Source organism: Heloderma suspectum, chromosome 2, assembly GCF_057233095.1.
Source record: "Heloderma suspectum isolate Gila_16-S chromosome 2, 16-S_ref, whole genome shotgun sequence".
Lineage (NCBI taxonomy): Eukaryota > Metazoa > Chordata > Lepidosauria > Squamata > Helodermatidae > Heloderma > Heloderma suspectum.
The window spans coordinates 206261898-206282875 of record NC_139459.1 but is presented as its reverse complement, the minus strand read 5'-3'; the positions used below and the strand labels follow the sequence as shown (position 1 = coordinate 206282875).

At 43.3% G+C, this 20978-nt stretch overlaps 1 protein-coding gene across 4 annotated transcripts in view; it reads right to left on the bottom strand.

The window, feature by feature from the left end:
* The window catches only part of LOC146353869 (ABC-type organic anion transporter ABCA8-like), a 90457-nt gene that overhangs the window by 55800 nt on the left and 13679 nt on the right, over positions 1–20978 (bottom strand). For all 4 annotated transcript variants that reach the window (XM_084837526.1, XM_084837525.1, XM_084837524.1 and 1 more), the window contains 10 exons: positions 20690–20916; positions 14590–14728; positions 8438–8623; positions 7954–8086; positions 6199–6370; positions 5684–5742; positions 3280–3390; positions 2756–2931; positions 1788–1907; positions 356–494 (listed from right to left, as the gene is read on the bottom strand). In XM_084837526.1, coding sequence (XP_084693652.1) covers positions 356–494; positions 1788–1907; positions 2756–2931; positions 3280–3390; positions 5684–5742; positions 6199–6370; positions 7954–8086; positions 8438–8623; positions 14590–14728; positions 20690–20916 — 1462 coding nt within the window. The remainder of the gene's footprint in view (positions 1–355; positions 495–1787; positions 1908–2755; positions 2932–3279; positions 3391–5683; positions 5743–6198; positions 6371–7953; positions 8087–8437; positions 8624–14589; positions 14729–20689; positions 20917–20978) is intronic.

Here is a 20978-nt window from a genome sequence, read left to right as displayed (position 1 = left end):
GCTCCTCTGAAAGTTAGGATACAAATGTGCAAAACAGGAATTGTGGTTGCTATAGTATTGAGTGGTTTCAGGGCCAACTTCACCTCAGATGATTACCTGAAAGGGTACTATGTAGGATGCAAAAACCTCCTGGAAAGAGTGATGGGTGGGACTCCTCCATCCCAGTCATCCTGGTGTGAATGTTTACGAAGGAAGGAAAAGTAAGGACTGAGCAGTTGATGCTATGCAAGGGAAGGATCCGTTAACAAGAGGGAGTACTAAAAAGCCACTGGAGGGGATGGCGTTCTGGGGAGAGGAGTCTCTGTCTCTTTATGCCTATACTTTTGAACAGCTTTACCAGGAGGACTCTACTCACCAGCAAGAATATCCGCTTCATCCATGAACTGAGTAGTGAACAGGGTTACCCGACCTGCTTTGCGCTCATTCAGGAGGGCCCACACTTGATGCCTGGAATAAGGATCCAGTCCTGCAGTTGGCTCATCTAATAATAAGACCTGCAGGCAGGGATGTGTTTACATTTTTAAATCCAATCACACTGAGAATGTGCAAATAGCATTTATTGTTGGATGACATTCATTATTTTTCTCTATGATGATATAAGAACATCACACAATTCTGTGACTTTTAAAAAAACATTAAATGATCCCATATTGTTTTTTTCTGTGACTGAAGCTAATTCCATGTAAATTTTACACACAAAGCCCAAGGAAGCTTTGAGAAAAGTTTTGAGAAGACAATTGGATCTTCCAGCAGAGGTGAAGCAATAGAAGGACCTGCCAAACCTTTCACATTCCAACACTGGTCCTTTCCCTGCCGGAAGGGAGGAACCCACACACTGTGTATGCCTAAGACTCTGTAGCCATGCAGCCCAGAATTAGGGAGTTCCACAACCCACTACAGAACAGTGAGATCTATGCAGATTATCTATTAGAAGAGAATAGAGATATGTCAAAAATTCGTTCCATCAAGTTTTTAAAAAATGGATTTACCCAATTTGCAACTCCTGAGTCTGAACACTGACCCAAATGTAACTTGCAGTTAGAAATCCATACATTTCTGAATTTGTGATGTGTTCCATGCGCACGCACGCACACACACACACATGTTCGACAACATGCGCCCATTTGAACAATGCATAAAGAATTATGTACAATGTACAATTCCAAAATACATACAAGCACACTTTAGTCAATGGGTGAATGCACCCCAAATGCATAGGTTTAAAAATGTACACATTAATGTGTATGTTATGAAAACGCACAGAAATATCTGCGTGGATTATCTTTCTTTAAAAATTGCAAGCTCAGAAAGAAACAAGGCAGAATGTGTTTGACCTCAAAAACCACCATGGTGTTTCCTATGGCTCAATTGGAGTCCACCAGGAGAAGAGCCTTCCATGTGGAGGCCCCCTTGCTTTGCAACTCCCTGCCCCTGGAGGTCAGGCAGGTGCCAATACTGTGTTGCTTCCAACGCTTCCTGAAAAAAGTTCTGTTCCAGGAAGCCGCCTTAATTGACCAGCCCCCATTTTTATTGACATTTGGTTTTTAATAATTTTAATACAGCATTTTAAACTTTTATCTTTCTTGCTATTGTACTTCTTCGGTTCACCGCTCCAGAATCTGTCTGGATGAGGAGCGATGTACAAAAGTTGTAAATAAAAATACATAAAATAAAACCCCAGCAAGATTAACAGGTCCATCCATCCTAGAAGAGAAGCACTGCATTTATTAAAGGAAACGAACTTACGCGATGTGTGCAATAGGCCTTTTTGTCTGATCATGCTTTACCTGCGGGTCTCCTAAGAAAGTAATCCCAAGGGACAATTTCCGTTTTTGTCCACCACTTAAACAATTAGCTTGAGTGTCTTGGATGGCACTAATATCCAGGAGGGTCAATAGTTTCTGCACCTGGAAAGTGTATAAATAAAAAAATTCAAGCACTGGGATGTGGGATGTTTCGGATTTCTTCTTATCTTCCTTTTCAGCCTCTTGCTTGGTTGAAACATACAGGCCACGTGTATCCACAGATCTTATATGGGTCTGGATCTTAATAGGATATTATAAGATATTGTGGAGCCTATCTTGTTTGAAATATAGGGTGCTTCCAGAGTAGCTGCTGTCCCTGTTGCTTAAACAGATTTGCCTGAGAATCGATTTGACTTCACTGCCGAACTGTCACATTCCAGTGTTTTCTTGGTTACTTTCTTATTCTTTTAAAGATCTGCATTATTTTTCTGATGACCAATGCAATACAGTGATAATCTTCCTGTCTGGACTGGCAAGGCAGTATGATCTGATGGAGGAATGGGACATGAGGCAGTTGGTTGGTGAAGCCCCGCTCTTCTGCATGCCTCACCCTGCATTCCTCATTTCCATGAATTAGCCTTCCCAACCTTGGATCCTCAGATGTTGTTGGATGACAACAACTCATATCATCTTCAGCTAGAATAGCCAATGGTTGGGGATGATGGGAGTTGTAGTCTGACATTATCTGGGGACTAGGTTTAGAAAAGATGGTATCAGTCATTATGTCCACAATGCTGTTACAAGTATTGGAGAGATACAGTTAGGATATTCTTGTCCTAATCCAAAGAAAATTAGTTGTACCTATATATGCCATTGAAGTAATTGGATTTCAGTAGGCTGGCTTGCCATATATATGTATATATATATATGCATACACGTATGTATGTATGTATATATGTAATACAGATACCCATGTAGTAGAAATTTTTGCCAACTGAATATATACCTACCTCATTTTCTATATCATTGGATGGAACCCCTTTAATTTTAGCAAAAGTTTTTAAATTCTCTGCCACTGTTAAAAATTCAAATTGAATGTTGAATTGTGGGCATACAGCACTTATTTCCCTAATTCGTTCCATATCTTCCCTTTCACATATATTGTATGTGGATATGGTTGCAGAACCTGTATAGATAAGCAAAGAGAAGGCGTGGTAGATTTTAAAATTACATAGGCTTGTAGTACAGAGAAACTACTGAGAAAATTGCTCAGTTTCTTCAAAGCTGCAAAACAAACAAGGATATCATTAATATCCTCGCCCCTGGTATTTCTATTTAAATTATAGTAATATTTTTAAACATGCTAGTAGAATATGAAGAATCTATGCCCTCTTTGGGGGGTGATGCATTTCCTCTTTTTGAGTGATGCTTAAGTGGCCACCCGACTCTGAACCAGTTGGGCTCTTCTTATGAAAACAAATTTTGAATTGGGCTGGCAGCCTACCTCATCTTGGTGCCTTGATTCTTTTCTTACCATCAGATGGCTTGGAAAGTCCACTCAGAATGTTAAGCAGGGTCGTTTTTCCAGCTCCACTATGACCAAGTACTGCAGTGATCTGGCCTTCATAAATATCCAATGACAAGCCTAGTATACAAGAAACTACGTCAGCTCTAAAAGGGGCAAGATACCCTGGGGCTGCAGTCCTAAGCACTCTTATAGAGCAATCCTATACATATCTAGGGGCTTACTCCCAAGTAAGCATGCATAGGATTGCAGCCAAAGTTCCACTGAAACCAACAGTACTTCCTTCTGCAAAAAACCTGCTCTGGATTGCCCTCTCAATCCCCTCTTCCATTTGCTCTAGTATGCCATACCAACCAGGAGGGATGTCCGTGGATCAATAAAAAAACAGAGGAGCAGGGATGGATGATTCTGTCATTGTTATCATTTTTCCAGTCTTAAGATCAGTCCATCTTGAACTCTGATAATTTCTCCAGTCTTAAGTTTGATTTGTTGAGAACTTTTTTTGCATGAAAATTTATAAGAATTAGTGTGCACATTTTCTATGCATTTTTGCCCAATATACACATTTTTTGCACGCAATTTTCCTAATATAATGCATTTTAATGGTGTTTTCCTGAATATATACATTGTTTTATGTATTTCTGATTGGAAAATTCCAATCAGAATGTGGTGAATTAAGACTTTTGAAGATTAACTACATTTTGTTTCACATAGTGGTTCAAAAGTGAGAAATTAGGTGAATTCATATTAAAATACAAACTGAACACATTTCCCTCCCCTCCCTACAGAAGAGTGGAAATCCATTTTCCCCTATGAACCACCTACCCATCAGTATTAAGCAAATGCAACCCCACTGGGGATAGTTAAGACAGAAAGAGCCCTGGCCACAAGCTGAACCAGGCAAACCTGAATGAAACTGAAATTGGAAAGTGTTAAGTAAAGAGCCTATTAACAGGAACATCATCCTGGAGAGCCAACATCGGTGCTTTACGGTGGAGTTTCTCAAACTTCTTTAGCTTAGGCTCCTTTTAAACTCTCCCTCTACTTTTCAAGTCCCGAACTCACCATCAGCTTTCTTTGGGGTAGATGGGCACATGGAATCTGCACACACACACAGCTTCATGCATGCAGCCCTGTGTGTGTCTGTGTGAAAGGATTTATTAACTCCTGGGGCAACAATCTCACACTGGTTTGAGAAGGGACTACAAGAGGCTATTTCAGGCTCACCTGTCAGTCAGTCAGACAAGGTGACACTGACTGAGAGGAGGAGTTGCATGAGCCAGAAGCTCTGATATGCCTTTTTTATATGCCTTTCTTCCTGCCTTTTTTAGCGCGCCCATGGTGATCATCGTAGCCGGTCTGGTGGCTGCAATGCTAAATCTCAGCTGCTGAGAGGAAAGTCCCTGTGGCTCTGCCTGTTGCAGGATCATCTCCCTTCCAGGAACTTCCAGGCTGTGAACCCCTGCTCTCAAGAGAAGCTCAGAGTGACTAGTCTGTGGTGGTTGCTGCTTTGCTACAATTCCTTCCCAACCTAAATTTTGCAGATCAATACATTTTGGGCAGAAACCGTGGAACTCTCTACTGTCTGCTTCTCAACTGAAAAATAAGGCTGCTGAAAAATGTTTGCAGATTTCCTGAAAGGCAGAACACTTTCCTCATATCCATGTACCTACCTAAAACTTAATCTTCCTCAGAGGCCCTACTCCAAGCACCTCTGCTGAATGAAGTGGGTGATTACAAGACAGAGGGCCTTTTCAGTATTGGCGGCCTAGTTGTGTAACAGCCTTCCCAGAGAGGTTTTCCTGCCATCCTTGAGTCTTTTGGGTGTCCAGTGAAGAGATTTCTGTTCACCTCGACCTTTTAAATAATTACCACCACCATTTAAATCAGGGATGTAGAATCTCAGGCCCAGGACACAAATCTGGCCCTCCTGGGTTCCCAATTCAGCCTCTGGGGTTTACAACATGGCCTCACCCCCATACCCAGGCCCCACCCCCTTCCCTCCAATCACCAATCATTTGGTGGCTTTCCAGCTTTTAAACTGTCCCCACCTCTCCAAGGTTGAAATGGCCCTCTTAAGGCTTATAAGAGCTTTAAGCTAAAATAGGCTGGTATTTTTGGACTTTTGTCCCCTGCCCCTTTTGCCTCTGGTTCCACTAACCACTGGAACACCACCCCCAAAGGCTGAAATAAGTTATGTTCCCCTGATTTAAATGGTCTCAGTAAGATGCTGTGTATCCACAGTGCACACGTATCTTGCAGCTTTCTCCCACAGACAGGAGGGCAAGCTCCTAGGCTGTAGGATGAAAGGCACCATATATTTCCATAAGCAGTTCCATTGAAAAATAACGTGATTTTTTTTAAGGAACCAGGGAAGGGATGAGGGCATTAAAAGTAATTAAAAGTATCTTACCTCTCAAAGCTTCTGTTTCCGTTTTCTTCACTTTATATGTTTTTTTAATATTGTTCAGTCTAAAAGGTCAGGAAGCAATTAACTGTTAGTATATTACTAGATTCTAGTCAGAATTCTCACAATCACCTCAAAGTATCATTTCTAAGGGAGAAACGCCCAGCCTGTACTGACTTGCAGCCACCTCAAATCCAGGCCAGAATTAGCTTTTGGGATGTCATGTCCCTGCAAATGTAACACATGGGATATATTTTCTGCAGGCATATGTCAAACTGGTTCTCATTCCCAATATACAACATGATCCACATGCCTGGATTTCTTTTGTGTTGTAACAGCAGCAATATATTTCTTTTTGTAGCTTTTCCTAGTAAAGGAAAGTAATTTTGCCTGACACCCTCTGAAAGCAAAAACTAAATAGTCTTGACTGCAAAGTTCTTTGGAATAGGGGCCAGATTTATGAGCAAAAGAGGTCTACAACATGCTAACCATATTTAGAGTTCACATTTCCCATCTTTTACCTAATGGCTTCCTTCCCATCGAATTCAGGAGGCACAGGCTCAACGTTGTCACTGAAGATATTGCTATGCCTTCCTTCATTGGTAGGGGCAAAACCAGTATAGCTCCTTCTTGATTTACACCAGTAGGACTTCTTTAGGAAGAATAAGGCGGGATAAGGCACTCCATATTTGTCTAGCCAGAGTATAAAACACACACAGCAAAGCTCTTGTAGATCCAAAGATATTGAAAATTCTTACTGTTGGAACTGAACATACAATCCACTTCAAATGTATCGATCCTCACATCTCCATAATACAATTTCACTGAGCAGTAGGGAGAATGTATGTTGTAGGTTATTTAAAGAACTGATTATTGAAAGAGTGAATATACTGGTTGGAAAAGAGCAGTGAGTTGCATGACTTAGCCTTAAATTCATTGGCTGTGTTCAGACAATCATATCTCAGCTTATTAAGCCAAGATATCAACAAGCCTTTTGGCTGTGCATTGAGTCCCGTTGCATGAGGCACAATAATACCGGGAAGTCTGTAATATCTAGTTTCCTATTTTGCCCCAAATGAGAAACTATGATAACTGGTTTCAAAACCAACCAGGATCCTAAACAATGGTTTGAAGTTGGTTTAAAATTCTGGCTTGTTCAAAAATTGATAACCCAAGCCTGCTTCCACATGATGGCATCATCCAGTTGTAATCCTTCTCTGTTTTCCCAGTGCTGCTTCTATCTTTTTTCTTATTGGAGAAAGTTTAACTCTTTTGAGAAGGACAGAAGGGTAACAAACTCTCCACAGATATAGATGACCTTATTGCTATGCTCCCATCTTTTTCAAGAGGTTTGTTTTTGACATGGCTAGGCTGTGACATTTCAGACAGGTGAAGATATCATACCTCAGCATACATTCAGTATAATCTTTGCTGTGGGCACCATTGTTATCACCTGTTTTTTTATTTTTTAATCCATCTTTTAAAGTAGTGTGCAGAACTATTCAATGAAAAAAAATACGGAATAATAGTGAATCCACTTAAATGAACGAATGTAATAGCACTATACCCCTATAATGTTTTTTAAAAATCACTTAAAAACCCCTTTCCAGTCACCATTAACCATCTTGCTGATAATTTAAAAACACAAAATTTAAAATTTAATGTAAAATTAAAGGGCTATAGCAATATAACATAATTTCATTTAAGTGGTATTTCGCTTGTTCAATTTATTTTTTTTAAATAGCAGGAAGTATTTTTGTGCTACTTTAAAGACATATTAAAATAAACAAAGGGTGATAAAAATGGCATCCACTGCAAAGAGTTTAGTGAATGAGTGTTGAGCTGTGATAGGTTCAGCTGCCCAATAAGTCACTGCTCACATCAAAACCATGCCCCTAAAAAAAAGATGGCAGAGTAGCAGTAAGGGCATTATTGTGGACAGAACATAGCATGCTTCCAGATGAAGCTTTTATGGTGCCATCACCAAGAATTTTACAAGGAATGGGGTCCTGACAGTGTTGTCTTCCAATCATAGCCTTCCCACATTCTCCCACCAAATCTTCCATCTTTTTCCTTACTGCAAAAAATCCATTAAGGAAAAAAATATGGAATTGCCTTCCTATTGAACAATCCCTTCCTATTGAACTGGCTTCCTAACTCACATAAGACAATTTCAGATAAACCTGAGATAAGGAAATGGAATCTGCAGAAATGCAATCTTTAAACTAGCAGGTATTAATCGTTAAACTAGCAGGTACTAATTATAGTTTGCTTACCAGGCACAACTTTGTCAAAATAGACAGTCAGCAGCATATATAAAACACTGTCAAAAAGCAGGACATAAGCGTATGATTCATACATTAGGTTAGGCAAATAGAAGGTTCTTCCATACGTTTGAAAACGGAGAACCTGTATGAAGAGAGAAAAGCCTCAGTTCCCACAGGTCAAAGGCAGATGGAGAGAACATGTACTTGAAATGTAATGAATCCTTGAATAAGTCTAATTGTTGTTCAGACTCTAACCCTCCAGTCCAGTGAAGGAAGCAACAGAATAAAATGAAGGCAAGCACCAGTTGTGTCCATACAGATTTCTGTACATTCTCGGTCAGAATTCCTTGGGGAGAGGAATGAAAATGCCTATTGCACAATGGGGGCTGGGTTGTCTCTCCATTGACATGCAGACTCAGGCATGTTTACAACCAGCTTCACCAACACTAAGGGGTGTGGAATTCTCCATCCCAAATAAAGCATAGCACTGTACCTTTGACATTCCTGCACCAAAAGCAAATGGGCAGAAGATGCTCAAAATCCATTCCAAAGCTGCAGGGAGCAGATTCAGCAGTGTAACAAGGCTGAGGCCTCCAAACGAAAAAATGAGGATGAAGACGACAAAGCAAGTGGTTTTAGGCTTCTTTAGGAGAGAACTCATCATGAAACAGAAGCATATCTGGAAAAGAGGAAACTACCAGTTTAGTACTTCCATTACTAATTTAAAAGGCACAGAAAATACACTGAAGTAACTTTTAATGCACACATATTCCACAGGCCTGCATCATAGATGATGGTTTTTTCTACATGGGCATATGTGTGTGCAGGAAGAAAAGTATCTGTCTACATACATGTACACCATCATGTGTGAGTACTGTACAGATGTTTATTTTGTCACATGCTCATGCACTAGAAACCTGCTTCCAATCCAAGATTGTCAACTGTCCAATAATTTTGGTCTAACTAGCAAAAATGCATTCTAATAGGCAACCAGTATTTGGGATGTGTTAGCCTCCCTTTTTTCAATCTGAAAGGGGACAGGGCTTGGAACATGCTCCATGCGAATGTGGACAAAGCCTCGGGGGATTTGCACACATTCCAAGTGCAACCCCACTTTCCCTACTGGCAGCCCCTTGTTGCAGAGGGAACTACAGGGCCTGGGTTCAAACTGTAACATAACAGATGAGGGAGAAGAATGCCAGGACCCCTAAAAAATGCATAGTGGCAACTGCCATGTTTCATAATGGGAGTTAGGAGACAGGGAAATAACTGGTGGGAAATTTAAGAGAATATGAAGGACTAGGATTAATTTACCAAGGTGAGGGAAATGAAGAGAAAGCAAGGAAGTAACTCATGTTAGTGTATAATTTGAAGGAAGTTTTATGTAACAGAATAAGAGGAACTGAAGACCAATAACTGAGTTAGACACGGGTCAGTGGTCAAAGACACTCAGATCTGTCTCTGCCTCACAGTCCTAGGATGAAGGTGTAAGCCTCAGGCTCTGTCATTCACACAACCTGTCAGTGGAGCTGCTGCTGAATGAGGGCAGAAGACGGTGGCTGCTCTCTCCTTCATGGATTTCGCTAGATGTTTCCTTCCAACTCCCTTCCTCTCTCTAATGTCCTCTCTCCCATCTTAAAATCTCCTCAAAATCTCCTGAGAACTATTCAGTCTCTTATGGCACCTCGAAAGGGTCAAGGAGTACTGCCGCCATCCCACTGGGGCTACACTACACTGCACAGGGTGACACAAGTGAAGGGACACATATCCCTCAAAGGTGCTTGCAGCTGCCTCTTTCCCTGCCCCCAAAGGGTCCAGGACACTGAAATGGGCAGGAAAAGGGAGAGGGGAATGGAGCAGCTGTGAACACTTCCAGCATCACTTTCCCTCTGAGGAGGGCACTGGAACTCTGCTGAATGTCCCCTCTGAGTAGAGAAAGTGGATCTAAAAGTGGATTTGAAAATTTCCTGCTAAGAGAAAATGTCTGCAGGGGCATCTTTTCCTGCTTAGAATGTTTGTATTGGGAGTCTCAGTCGCATCCTCAGGAGGAGAATTCAGAAAAACTAGATTTTCAAAAAACACCGTGATATAGGCTGTGTAAATGTTTACGTAGCCTATCATGGCTGACTTTGGGGGAAAAAAAAAAAGAGCATACGCAAATGGCGGCGACCATGGGCGCCGCCATTTGCATTCCTTATTTTGGCACGTGTAGCTTACGTAAAAATTTACGTAGACTACGGTGAAAATAAGGGCAACGCAAATAGCGTTACCTTTATTTTTGCCGTAGTCTACGTAAATGTTTAAGTAGACTACACGTGCCAAAATAAGGAATGCAAATGGCGGCGCCCATGGGCACCACCATTTGCGTATGCGCTTTTTTTTTTTTCCCCAAAGTCAGCCGTGATAGGCTACGTAAACATTTACGTAGCCTATCACGGCTGACTGCAGGGACGCAAATGGCAGTGGCTACAGCTGCCGCCATTTGCGTCCCGGCAGGGCTAGAGAATTCGTGGCCGGAGGGACGGGGCGCCTCCCCCCCTGCCAGAATTTCGGAGGGGAGGGATGGGGTGCCTCCCCCCCGGCCAGAATTTTGGCGGGGAGGGACGGGGCGCCTCCCCCCCGGCCAGAATTTCGGGGGGAGGGACGGTGCACCTCCCTCCCACCGCAAAGCAAGCTTCGGGATCAGGTAAGGGACTTTCGTCCATCCCTACATCCTAACAAATATCAGTGCCTAGAGAGGCACTTAACTTCAGAGCTGGCCCAACATTTGGAGTTTCTGTTCTGTTGTTGTTGTTGTTGTTATTGGGAATCGATAGGGAGACTGCATCCCTGTTGATTCTTTTGGATCTCTCAGCAGCATTCAGTACCATCGACCATGGTATCCTTCTGGATCGCCTGAGGGAGTTGGGGGTTGAGGGAACTGCTCTGCAGTGGTTCTGCTCCTTTCTCTCAGGACGGCTCCAGATGGTGTTGCTCAGGGATAGTTGTTGCTTGACAAAGGAAGTATTATGTGGAGTCCCTCAGGCCCCATTCTATCCCTGATGCTGTTTAATATCAACATGAAACTGCTGGGGAGAGATCATCAGGAGATTTGGGGCTGAGAGTGTTATCAGTATGCTGATGACACCCAAATCTATTTCTCCTTAACATCATTATCCAAGGAGGTATGACTCCTCTGAATGACTGCCTGAAGTCAGTAATGGACTGGATGGGGGAGAACAAGCTGAAATTGAATCCAGGCAAGACAGAGGTGCTCATCGTGAAGGGTCCTAATACAGGTCTTGAGGTATGTCAACCAGTTCTGGATGAGGTTGCACTCTCCCAAAGGAGCATGTTCGTAGCTTGGGGGTGCTTCTTGACCCAACCCTACTCCTGGCACCCCAGGTGGAGGCAACGGTGAGACGTGCCTGTTATCAACCTCGGCTGATACGCCAGCCGTGCCCATTCCTGAAACATGTAGACCTGGAAACGGTGGTGCACATCCTGGTAACCTCTAGACTTGATTTCTGCAATGCGCTGTACTTGGGTCTGCCTGCATATTTAATTTGGAAACTTCAACTGGTACAAAATATGGCAGCCAGCTTGGTCTCTGGGACATCCCGTGGAGACCATATTATACCAGTTTTAAAATCTTTACGCTGGCTGCCAATTTGTTTCCAAGCAAAATATAAAGTGCTGGTTCTTACCTTTAAAGGTAAGACATGGTCTAGGTCCAAGGTACCTTAGGGAGCACCTTCTCCCCTATGCCCCAGTCCGCCACCTGACCTGAGGTCCTCTGAGGGCTCTATGCTGCAGCTAGGGATGTACGAAAGTTCCGCCACAGATCTCGAAGAGGCCGAATGCCAGCGCATACGGCCCCCCGAAATCGGTGGCGGAACGGCCCACCCCCCCAGGACGGGACTTACCTTGGGCGGATCTTCCTTGCGGCGGCGGCTCCGGTGGCGGCTGCGGCAGCTGGTCTTCCGACCAGCTGCCGCCGCTGCCATTTCCAGGTTAAAAAAACCCAAAAAACAAAAAAACGTGATAGGCTACGTAAATCTTTAAATAATCTTTTAAAAAAACACCATGATAGGCTACATAAATGTTTACGTAGCCTATCACGGCTGACTGCACGGACGCAAACAGCGGCGGCTACGGCCACCGCCATTTGTGTCCCTGCTAGCCAGCGGCCGGATGTCTGGCTGCTAGCGGAGCCGGCCAGCAGCTCCGCAGAATTGCTGCGGAGCACAGCCGGCCGGCCAGGATTCCAGGGGGGAGGAACGGAGCGCCTCCTCCCCCATCCAGGATTCTGGGGGGAGGGATGGAGCACCTCCTCCCCCACCATCAGCATAATCCGCGAAAGGTAAGTGATTTTCATACATCCCCAGCTGCAGCTGCTAATGTGAGACTGGCAGCCACACACAAGAGAACCTTTTCCTTTGCCACCCCTCAGTTGTGGAATGACCTACTGGTTGAAATGCGCCTGCTGACCTCGTTGAACGTTTTTAAGCAGGCATTGAAGACGCTGTTATTCTGGCAGGCCTTCCCGTTTTAGAACTCTTGTTCCTTCTGCTGAGTTTTGTATACTATTTTTAAACAGTGTTGTTATAAGCTGTGTTGTTTTATTGTTGGATTTTAAGAAATCGTTTTAGTTCAAAGTTGTTTTTAGTTGTATGTTGTTTGTCCATATGTTTTTATGTAAATGGTTTTTAAACTTTGTATATTGTATTTTAATGTTTTAACTTTTGTAAACTGCCCAGAGAGCTTTGGGTATGGGGTGGTATAGAAATATTTATTATTGTTGTTGTTCTTGTTGTTATTTACTGCACACCTGGATCTGCTCTTTTCTACCCCTGAGCTGCCAGGTCATGTGTGTATAATTTTATCATAGGTGCTTGCTACCACATATACATGCATTAGGCAGCAGTGTCCAATCACAGTTCCTAATTTCTGTATTACACGCATTTGTTGCATGTAGGGTGGTACTACACATAAAAATGATATGTGAATGCCAAGTGTCAGATTTAATGCAGCTCTTAAATTGCTTTTGACCAAACTGGTTTTCAAGGCAGATTACAAAAATATACATAATAAAATTATAAGCATTTACATATAAAATATAGCAAAAACCTCAAATGAAAAGTTTGTACCTATGCAGCCCTGAAACCTTAAAGAATACCGCCCCCATCCCAAGAGGCTAATCTTCTAAATGTGGGCCTATCACACCTTCCTGGAAAAAGGAATTCCATAGTGAAGGGACCATTAATGACAATCCTTTAGTGTCTCTGGACCTGATGTCTAAATGATGGAATTGAAAACAGGGATGATCTGAGTACCTGGGGTAGGAAATCATATAGGTGTAGGTTCTCCTTAAGATACTCAGAGTCTGAGTCTCAGACACTGAAAAGGGCTAAAAAGGTCAAAAACATCCCCTTCAATTCTGCCTGGAAACTAACCGGACAGTAAGCAGTAGTATTAACAGGCTCTTTGTGGCCAGCCCAAGCCAATAATCAGACTGTGACATTATGGACCAGCTGGAATTTCTGCACATGAACCACATTACAATAATCTAATCTGGACAACTTTTTCAGGACATGTCTGACAATAACCAAGTCTTCATCATTACTCCGGGAAGGGTGCAGTTGGCACACAGCTGAATGCAATGATATGTAATTAGGGATGGCGGAGAATTCCGCCACGGATTTCAGTGAGGCCAAGTGCACTGGCATTCGGCCTCCTGAAATCCGTGGCGGAACAGCCTACCACCCCCCACCCCCCCGCGGATTCCCCCGGGACGAAGCTTACCTGGGGCGGATGTTCCAGACGGCGGCGGCTCCGGCAGCAACGGCGGCTGGTCTTTCAACCGGCTGCCACGGCCTCCATTTGCATCCTGGTCTTTGACGTGATAGGCTACATAAGTATTTACGTAGCCTATCACGGCAAGCCAAGCAAAAAAAAATAAAATGGCGTATGCAAATGGCGACGGCTACGGCAGCCGCCATTGCGTCCGCACCAGCCGGTCTGCGGCCGGATCTCCGGCTGCGGTCGGCCCTGGCCGGATGCTCCATGGAGCTGCTGCAGAGCGGAGCTGGCCAGGCAGGATTCTGGGGGGGAGGACCGGATCACCTCCCCCCCGTCAAGGATTCCGGGGGGAGGGACGGCGCACCTCCCCCCTCACCGCGAATCAATCCGCAAAATGGTAAGTGGCTTTCGTACATCCCTATATGTAATGGGACAAGTCCTCAGCTACTTCCATGCTATAAACAAAGGACATTTTCCTAAAGGGAATATCTACACCTCTCCATCACCAGACATTCTTGACATGTTCTCCTTGCATTGTGATGACCTTGGTCCTTCAAAAAGTTCTCAAAGAGGTGTTCTCTTTGTTTTAAGAGGGAGAAACATTGGGAAAACCTGGAAATGGACTGTTTGATTTACTAAAGGTTTCTTCTCAACAGGGGATGGAGGATATCTGCACTGGGTAGACTAACCCATTTCTGGATTTCATCCTCCACTAAAAGAGAAAGTGATATTTGGAATGATTAAAAAAGATGACATCAAACATTTCACAAGCTTTAACTGTAGCCACACACATTTAATTGTAACTATATTCATAGTCCTGAATGAAGTACCCTGAATGGTGATAAAATGAAGGCCAAGACTTACGGAGGATATGCCATAAAGGAAGAAGAGAAGAAACAGGGCAGGAAAGCTGGTCATTGTAAAATATAAATTGTTCAAAACAAATGCCAGGATGCAGGATATAATCAAAATGTACACAGCATACAGCAAACCCCAGGATAGCCTGCAAATAAAAATGCATTGTTAGCTTTTTGATGCTTTGAATTTGGCACATTATAGGCATAAGGCCCTGCAGAATGAGAGAGGATGAAGAGGGCAGTGTAAGTTGTTTGTGTGAGCACTGTGTCTATGAAAGCTTTCTTTCCCCTCTAAGACAATAAGTGAGAGAACAATTAGGCCAACCTTCTCCATCCGACCTGGTGCTTTCCAGATGTGTTGGAGTGAAAACTCCATCATTCGGGAATGATGGGAGTTGCAGTCCAACACATCTGTAGGGCAACATGTTGGGGAAGCCTGATTTAAGCATACTTAACCATACCCCCCACCCTTACCCACAGTAGCCAAATAAGTAGAGGGGCCTGGGTAAAATACTCAACGTTATGGGGAACAGGGAGAACATGGGGTTACCATTTTCAGCAGCAGCTCCATGACTGGTGTACTGTCAAATTATACCCTAAGGGTAATCTATTAGTATTCTTGTTAGGCTTATATGCATACTATAAAACATATGAATGTAGATATGCTGGATTCATATCATCCCTTTCTCCTTTTTCTCCTGTAGCAGCCATATCGGGGGTCAGACTAAGTAGCCTCATGCAGTCTCATGCTGCATGTTCTTGCTGAGCTCTTGCTCTCTAAAATATATGTTTGTAAGTTGACGAGACACAGGAATTTCTTATCTTGTCAACAAAGGCTAAGGTCATAGAATTGTATATCATGTTCTCTTCTGTTCTCTGCTTATCATGGGTTATCCCTATAACCCATTTCTTGTATTATAAACAATGGTGCTAGGAGAAGAAATGTTGAGGACTGCAACCCCACATGGGAGGGAGAGGAGGAGCCGTTTCCTATGTGTCACAATATCTATAAAAACAATGTGCTGATGTAAATCGGGGCTTCTGGCTCTTTGGAAATGATTCCAGCCTTAAGCCCACGCGTTAAATAAACTCTTTTTCCTTCACTCCGTGGTCTCTCTGACTCTGAGTTCTGCAACATAAATGGTGCCGTGACTCGGATGTGGCAGGCTCTGAGACAGAGAGGTGGCAGTTGCCTGCTCTTAATCGCCGCACCGGGAGGGAGAGCTCGGCGCATGCCTCCTTTCTTGGCGCCACCGACCTTTTTGTCGGGTAAACGGGAGAAGGCCTGCGCCGGGATCGCCCAAACGGCAGCGAGCAGCAAGAGAACCTTGGGAAGCGGACGAAGGAACTTGAGCCCTGCCCATACTGCAGCTGCAATTGAGTTGAAACCCACATTGGAAGCCTTCGGGAGAAAGGCAAGTATATGGAATAAAAAGAGGGCCCCGCCTTCGGAAGTAAGGTCAGTGTTAGTATACGTATACAAAAGGTGACCCACCCGATTGGGGGTGGAAGGGGGGCCTGATCACACCCCCGTGCAGGCACTAATACTCAGCAAGGCGCTGAGGAAACTGCTTTGCTCTAGTGGAAAAGTGGGAAAGTGGGTGGCAGGGACATATGAATGAAGTGGTGAAATTGATGATTGTGTAAGTGGCTACTGCGGTTTCTGTTGCATACCGTTGACCGTCCGGGTGCCCAGGCCAGTAGCAAAGTGTGTGGTGTGTAAAATCCTCTTGTGTCGGTCAGTGAGACCCCTTACTCGCTGACCAATCCCCTTCCCTCTTTGTGTCCATCTTCATCTTAAGAGGGAGGCTATGGGAGGTGGGGGAAGCAAGACTTGCACCCCCTTGAGATGTATGTCAAAAAAAAGAAGGAAAAAGATTTTTTTTAAAAAAAGATTCAGAATACAGAGGAAACGGCAAAAAGCTCAAGGCCGAGCTAAGAGGAAAAAAAGAACAAGATCTGAGGCTGTTAATCAGAGAAATGTTTCAGGACAGCCTGGCTTTTAACGAAGCGTGGGAGTGTGAGGCCGAAGAAGTAGCTGTTAGCCTAGCGCGTCGGGGGGGGCAGGAAAATTGCCCACAACGTTCTGAGTTGTGCAACATCATCACCTCGCCTGGTTGGGATGAAATCCCTAAGAAATAGAAACTGAAAAAGAAGACCCAGAAGATGAAGGCGCAAAATGGAGAATAAAAGTGAAGAATCAGCCCCCAGGGCACAGGCTAGACCCCTCTTCGAGTAGAAAGTATGCCATAAGACTGTCCCAAGGCAGAATGAAGCGGAAAGACCACGATGAAGATCTCTGTCAAGGTAGCCGTGTTTAGCTTTGAACTGTCCTAGAATTTCATAGAGCCTGTAGACCATCAGCTATATGATTTCTGAAGAGCATAACTGTTAAGCTTTTGCCGTGGGATTCCCTGCAATGAAGAAATCTCACTAATTTGAGTGTCCAGTGTTAGACTGCCTGAGTGTGTGTGCTGAAGAGACGGAGAAACCAGACAGCATGTTCCTGGCCAAGCCAAAATCACACTACTACCATGCTCCTGGAAGCTGCAATAAACTGTGTAAGCTGGAAGACCCAACCTGATTGAGAAGAAAAGAAGATATTAGAGTAACTGTTTTAAAAAACAGTGAGATTTGTGTAGCTGGCTGGCTGACGCTGTCAGTGATGTTACAACTTTAAATTAAGACTGTTTTCCTGTTTGAGACCCCAGCGAAGAAAGCTGACCTGAGTTATTTGTTGCCCGTGCCAAAGCAAAGATTTAGCTGCCCTGTACCTCATCGTGTCCTGTTTTAAGCTTGGGATTTACAAATACAAACAAACAGAGAAGCTTGCCTTTGAAGTCCTGCAAATCACCCCACTGCCTCCCCGAAGAAGATTAATGGCTGCCTGAAAAATGCAAGTATAAGGCGATGCCCATCACCCCCCAGCGTCCTGAGTTTCAAGTGTACCAAGTTGAAGAGGAAGAGAAGAAAAGAGGTGTGTGTGTGTGTGTGTGTGTGATATTGTAAATCCCTGGCTAGCTTGTCGAGTGATAGATAGCCCCGAGAGCTTTCCCCCCCAATTGCTGGATCTGCTGCATCATGCCTTACCATGCAAAAAGTGTTTTCCATTCATTGTGTTAAATTGCAGAAAAAGTTTGTTGTGTATATTTTATGATTTCTTAGATATCATAAAATATATGTGATATTTGCAGATTAGTGTTAGTTGCAACTCCAAATGATACTGAGTGTGGTTCCCAATGAATGACAAGGAGAAAAGACAAAGTCAAGTAGAGAACGACAGAGGCAAGTAGAAAAGACAGAAATAGAGAAAGTGGCAGACAGATAGAGAAGGGAGAAAAAAAAGAAGAAAGAGAAGGCAAGAGGCAAAGAGAAAGAACATTTGTAGAGAAGAAGCGTGGCCATAGTTGCCCCCAGGGTGAATTAGAAGCAGCTGATTATGCCTAGAGCTTATTACCTGGGGTAAAGTAGCCACAATAATATAATAGTTCTTTAAGATGAAGAAAATGTAACTAGAAAGAGAAGAAGAGCCTATCCCAAATGTGTGTCATTGGGACTAGTGTAGGGTAGAAAGGTTTAAGTAAGTGAGTTTAACTTGAAAAAGACAAATAAAGAGACAAGGCTGGTGCATAGAGAAGAAAGTTTTATGTAAAAAGTTTGAAACATGATCTGCAATACAGGCAGATCAGCAAGAAAAAGAAAGCAAAAGAAAGAGAGAGAAATTTCTCTTCCCATATTAATAAATGAAAGTGTTATCAAGCACTTTGGGAAGCGAAGTCTGTTTACAGAAAGCTGTGCCTGAGAACCAAACACTTCTAGCCTATGCTGAAAATGCTTGCTAGTGTTGTGCTGCCTCATGGGTAACATGTATGGTATAAAACCCATTTAGCCCAATAGTTCGTAGTTCAGAGAAGCTGTCTGATCCAACCATTAGGTACGCCTGTGTGCTGTAAGTTACCCAATAAAGTCTCCTTGTAAGTAAACCCCCCCTGCTGGAATCCCAAAACACAAGCAGGGCTAGAGCGCCTCACCCAGCATCAAACCCTGCTGTTAGAAGCCATGAAGGCAGGTATGAAGAAGTCAGTTAATATGACCAAAGTGTGTAAAGTGCTGCAAAGTGCCACCGAGGCCCCAGAGCATACTTGGAGCATCTTTTAGATGCCTATTGCCAGTATACCCCCCTCGACCCAGAGGCCCAAGAAGACGTGGACGAAAAAATAAAAGAAGACCCAGCAGAGGCAGAAGATTCTTAAGAAAGAACCAGTGTGCCCAGTGCAGACAAGATGGACATTGGTGGCATGAATGCCCAAATCAAATACACAAAGGAGAAAACCAAAAGAGCCAGAACAGGCGAGAGAAAAGACAGCTTGAGAGGGGCCGTGACATTGACTGTGAGGAGCCGTGACATTGAATTCATAATTGACACTGGAGTGGCATCAAAAGCAAGCAAACGTTAGCCTTAAACAAGAAGTCCAAACACTGGGCAAAGTTCTTCAAGCCCAGCGTCGCTTTGTCTTCGAAAATAAGCCCCCAATTCCCATCACAGAAGTTCATCCCTTTCCAACCAGGAAATGAAGTATGAGTTAAAGAGGGAAAAAATGACCCTTCAACTCCCAAGTAGAGAAGACCAAAAACTGTCATACTTTCCACCCTGCAGCTATAAAAGCAGCTGGAGTTAAACCCTGGATACATTGGACACGAGTCAAGAGAGCGAGAGGGGGGGGAATAGACTGTAAACAAAAATCCTTTGAAAAATCCTTTGATTTTTCCTTTTCAAAAATCCTTTGATTTTTCCTTTTCAAAAATCCTTTAAAAATCATTCTGAAAAAGCAGTAAGAAAACTCAGGCTAGACCTTACTGTGGGCACACCGGGAGATTGTCCACCCTGCATATGGTCAGACCTGCAACTGGAGAATTGAAGAAGGGGACTAGACCCTACTGCAGCTAGCCAGGTGAATAGCTGCCCAGCGTACGGTCAGATCCCAAAGAAGATCAAACATGCGTGTTGTAGTGTTAGTAGTGTTGCATTGTGTTTCCTTAATAAGGTGCGAAAAAGGGGGGTCTGCCCCTAGAGAGGGAAATCTGTCCCAGCGATTCGCTGATAATTACTGGCTTCACTTAGCTAACATCACTGGAGTAAAACATTTTTGTTTGCCAAGAGATATACCTGCAAACAGGTTTTTTAAAATCTTTTTCTCCTCCATCATTTAATTTGACTAATAATAGTAATGCTGTAGATGTTCAAATCAATAATCTGCATGCATAATATAGTGGCTGACATAACAATGGGACAAAACAATTGGCTAAATTGGTTAACCCTTTGGCTTCCAGATCTTAGCTGGCTTAAGGCATTGTTCATCCTAATTCTACCAGTGTTGTTCATGGAGATACTGTTATGCTTTTGCATTCCTTGTCTTATGCGCTGTTTAACCAATCTGTTTTATGTCTTGGCTAGTAAAACTGCCGCCCTCTACGCTCTAATAGCTCAAGAAGATATTAAGTAAGAGGGTTGCTATAAGAGTCCTGTGTTATACTTTGCAAACCAGAATGTCTATTTGCATAATAAAATGCTATAATTGTAATGAAATTATGCATTTAAGGGGGGAATGTAGCAGCCATATCGGGGGTCAGACTAAGTAGCCTCATGCAGTCTCATGCTGCATGTTCTTGCTGAGCTCTTGCTCTCTAAAATATATGTTTGTAAGTTGACGAGACACAGGAATTTCTTATCTTGTCAACAAAGGCTAAGGTCATAGAATTGTATATCATGTTCTCTTCTGTTCTCTGCTTATCATGGCTACCCTATAACCCATTTCTTGTATTATAAACAATGGTGCTAGGAGAAGAAATGTTGAGGACTGCAACCCCACATGGGAGGGAGAGGAGGAGCCGTTTCCTATGTGTCACAATATCTATAAAAACAATGTGCTGATGTAAATCGGGGCTTCTGGCTCTTTGGAAATGATTCCAGCCTTAAGCCCGCGCATTAAATAAAGAAACTCTTTTTCCTTCACTCCGTGGTCTCTCTGACTCTGAGTTCTGCAACACTCCTATGATGCTATTGGCTCCAGCTGAGAAAGGTATATCATCTCAATCTCATAGCTCACCAGAATGCCGAGTCCCGTAGCCCCATTGTCTTCATCACCTCCTTTAATTTTCTTTTCTCTCTCGAAACGTTTTGTGACAAGAAGTACATAAACGGAGAAAAGCACACTGATAGCGCAAAAAAGAACATAATGTTTTCAAACATATTTGTAGGTGTAAAAGAAGGGGATCTCATACGGATGCCACTAATTGATTTCATTTCATCCCAAACGGAATGATTGGTGATCAGCTAAAAAAAAAAAAAAGGCAAAGGGTTTTTTAAAAGAAACTTCTTGATAGTTTCCATAGCAG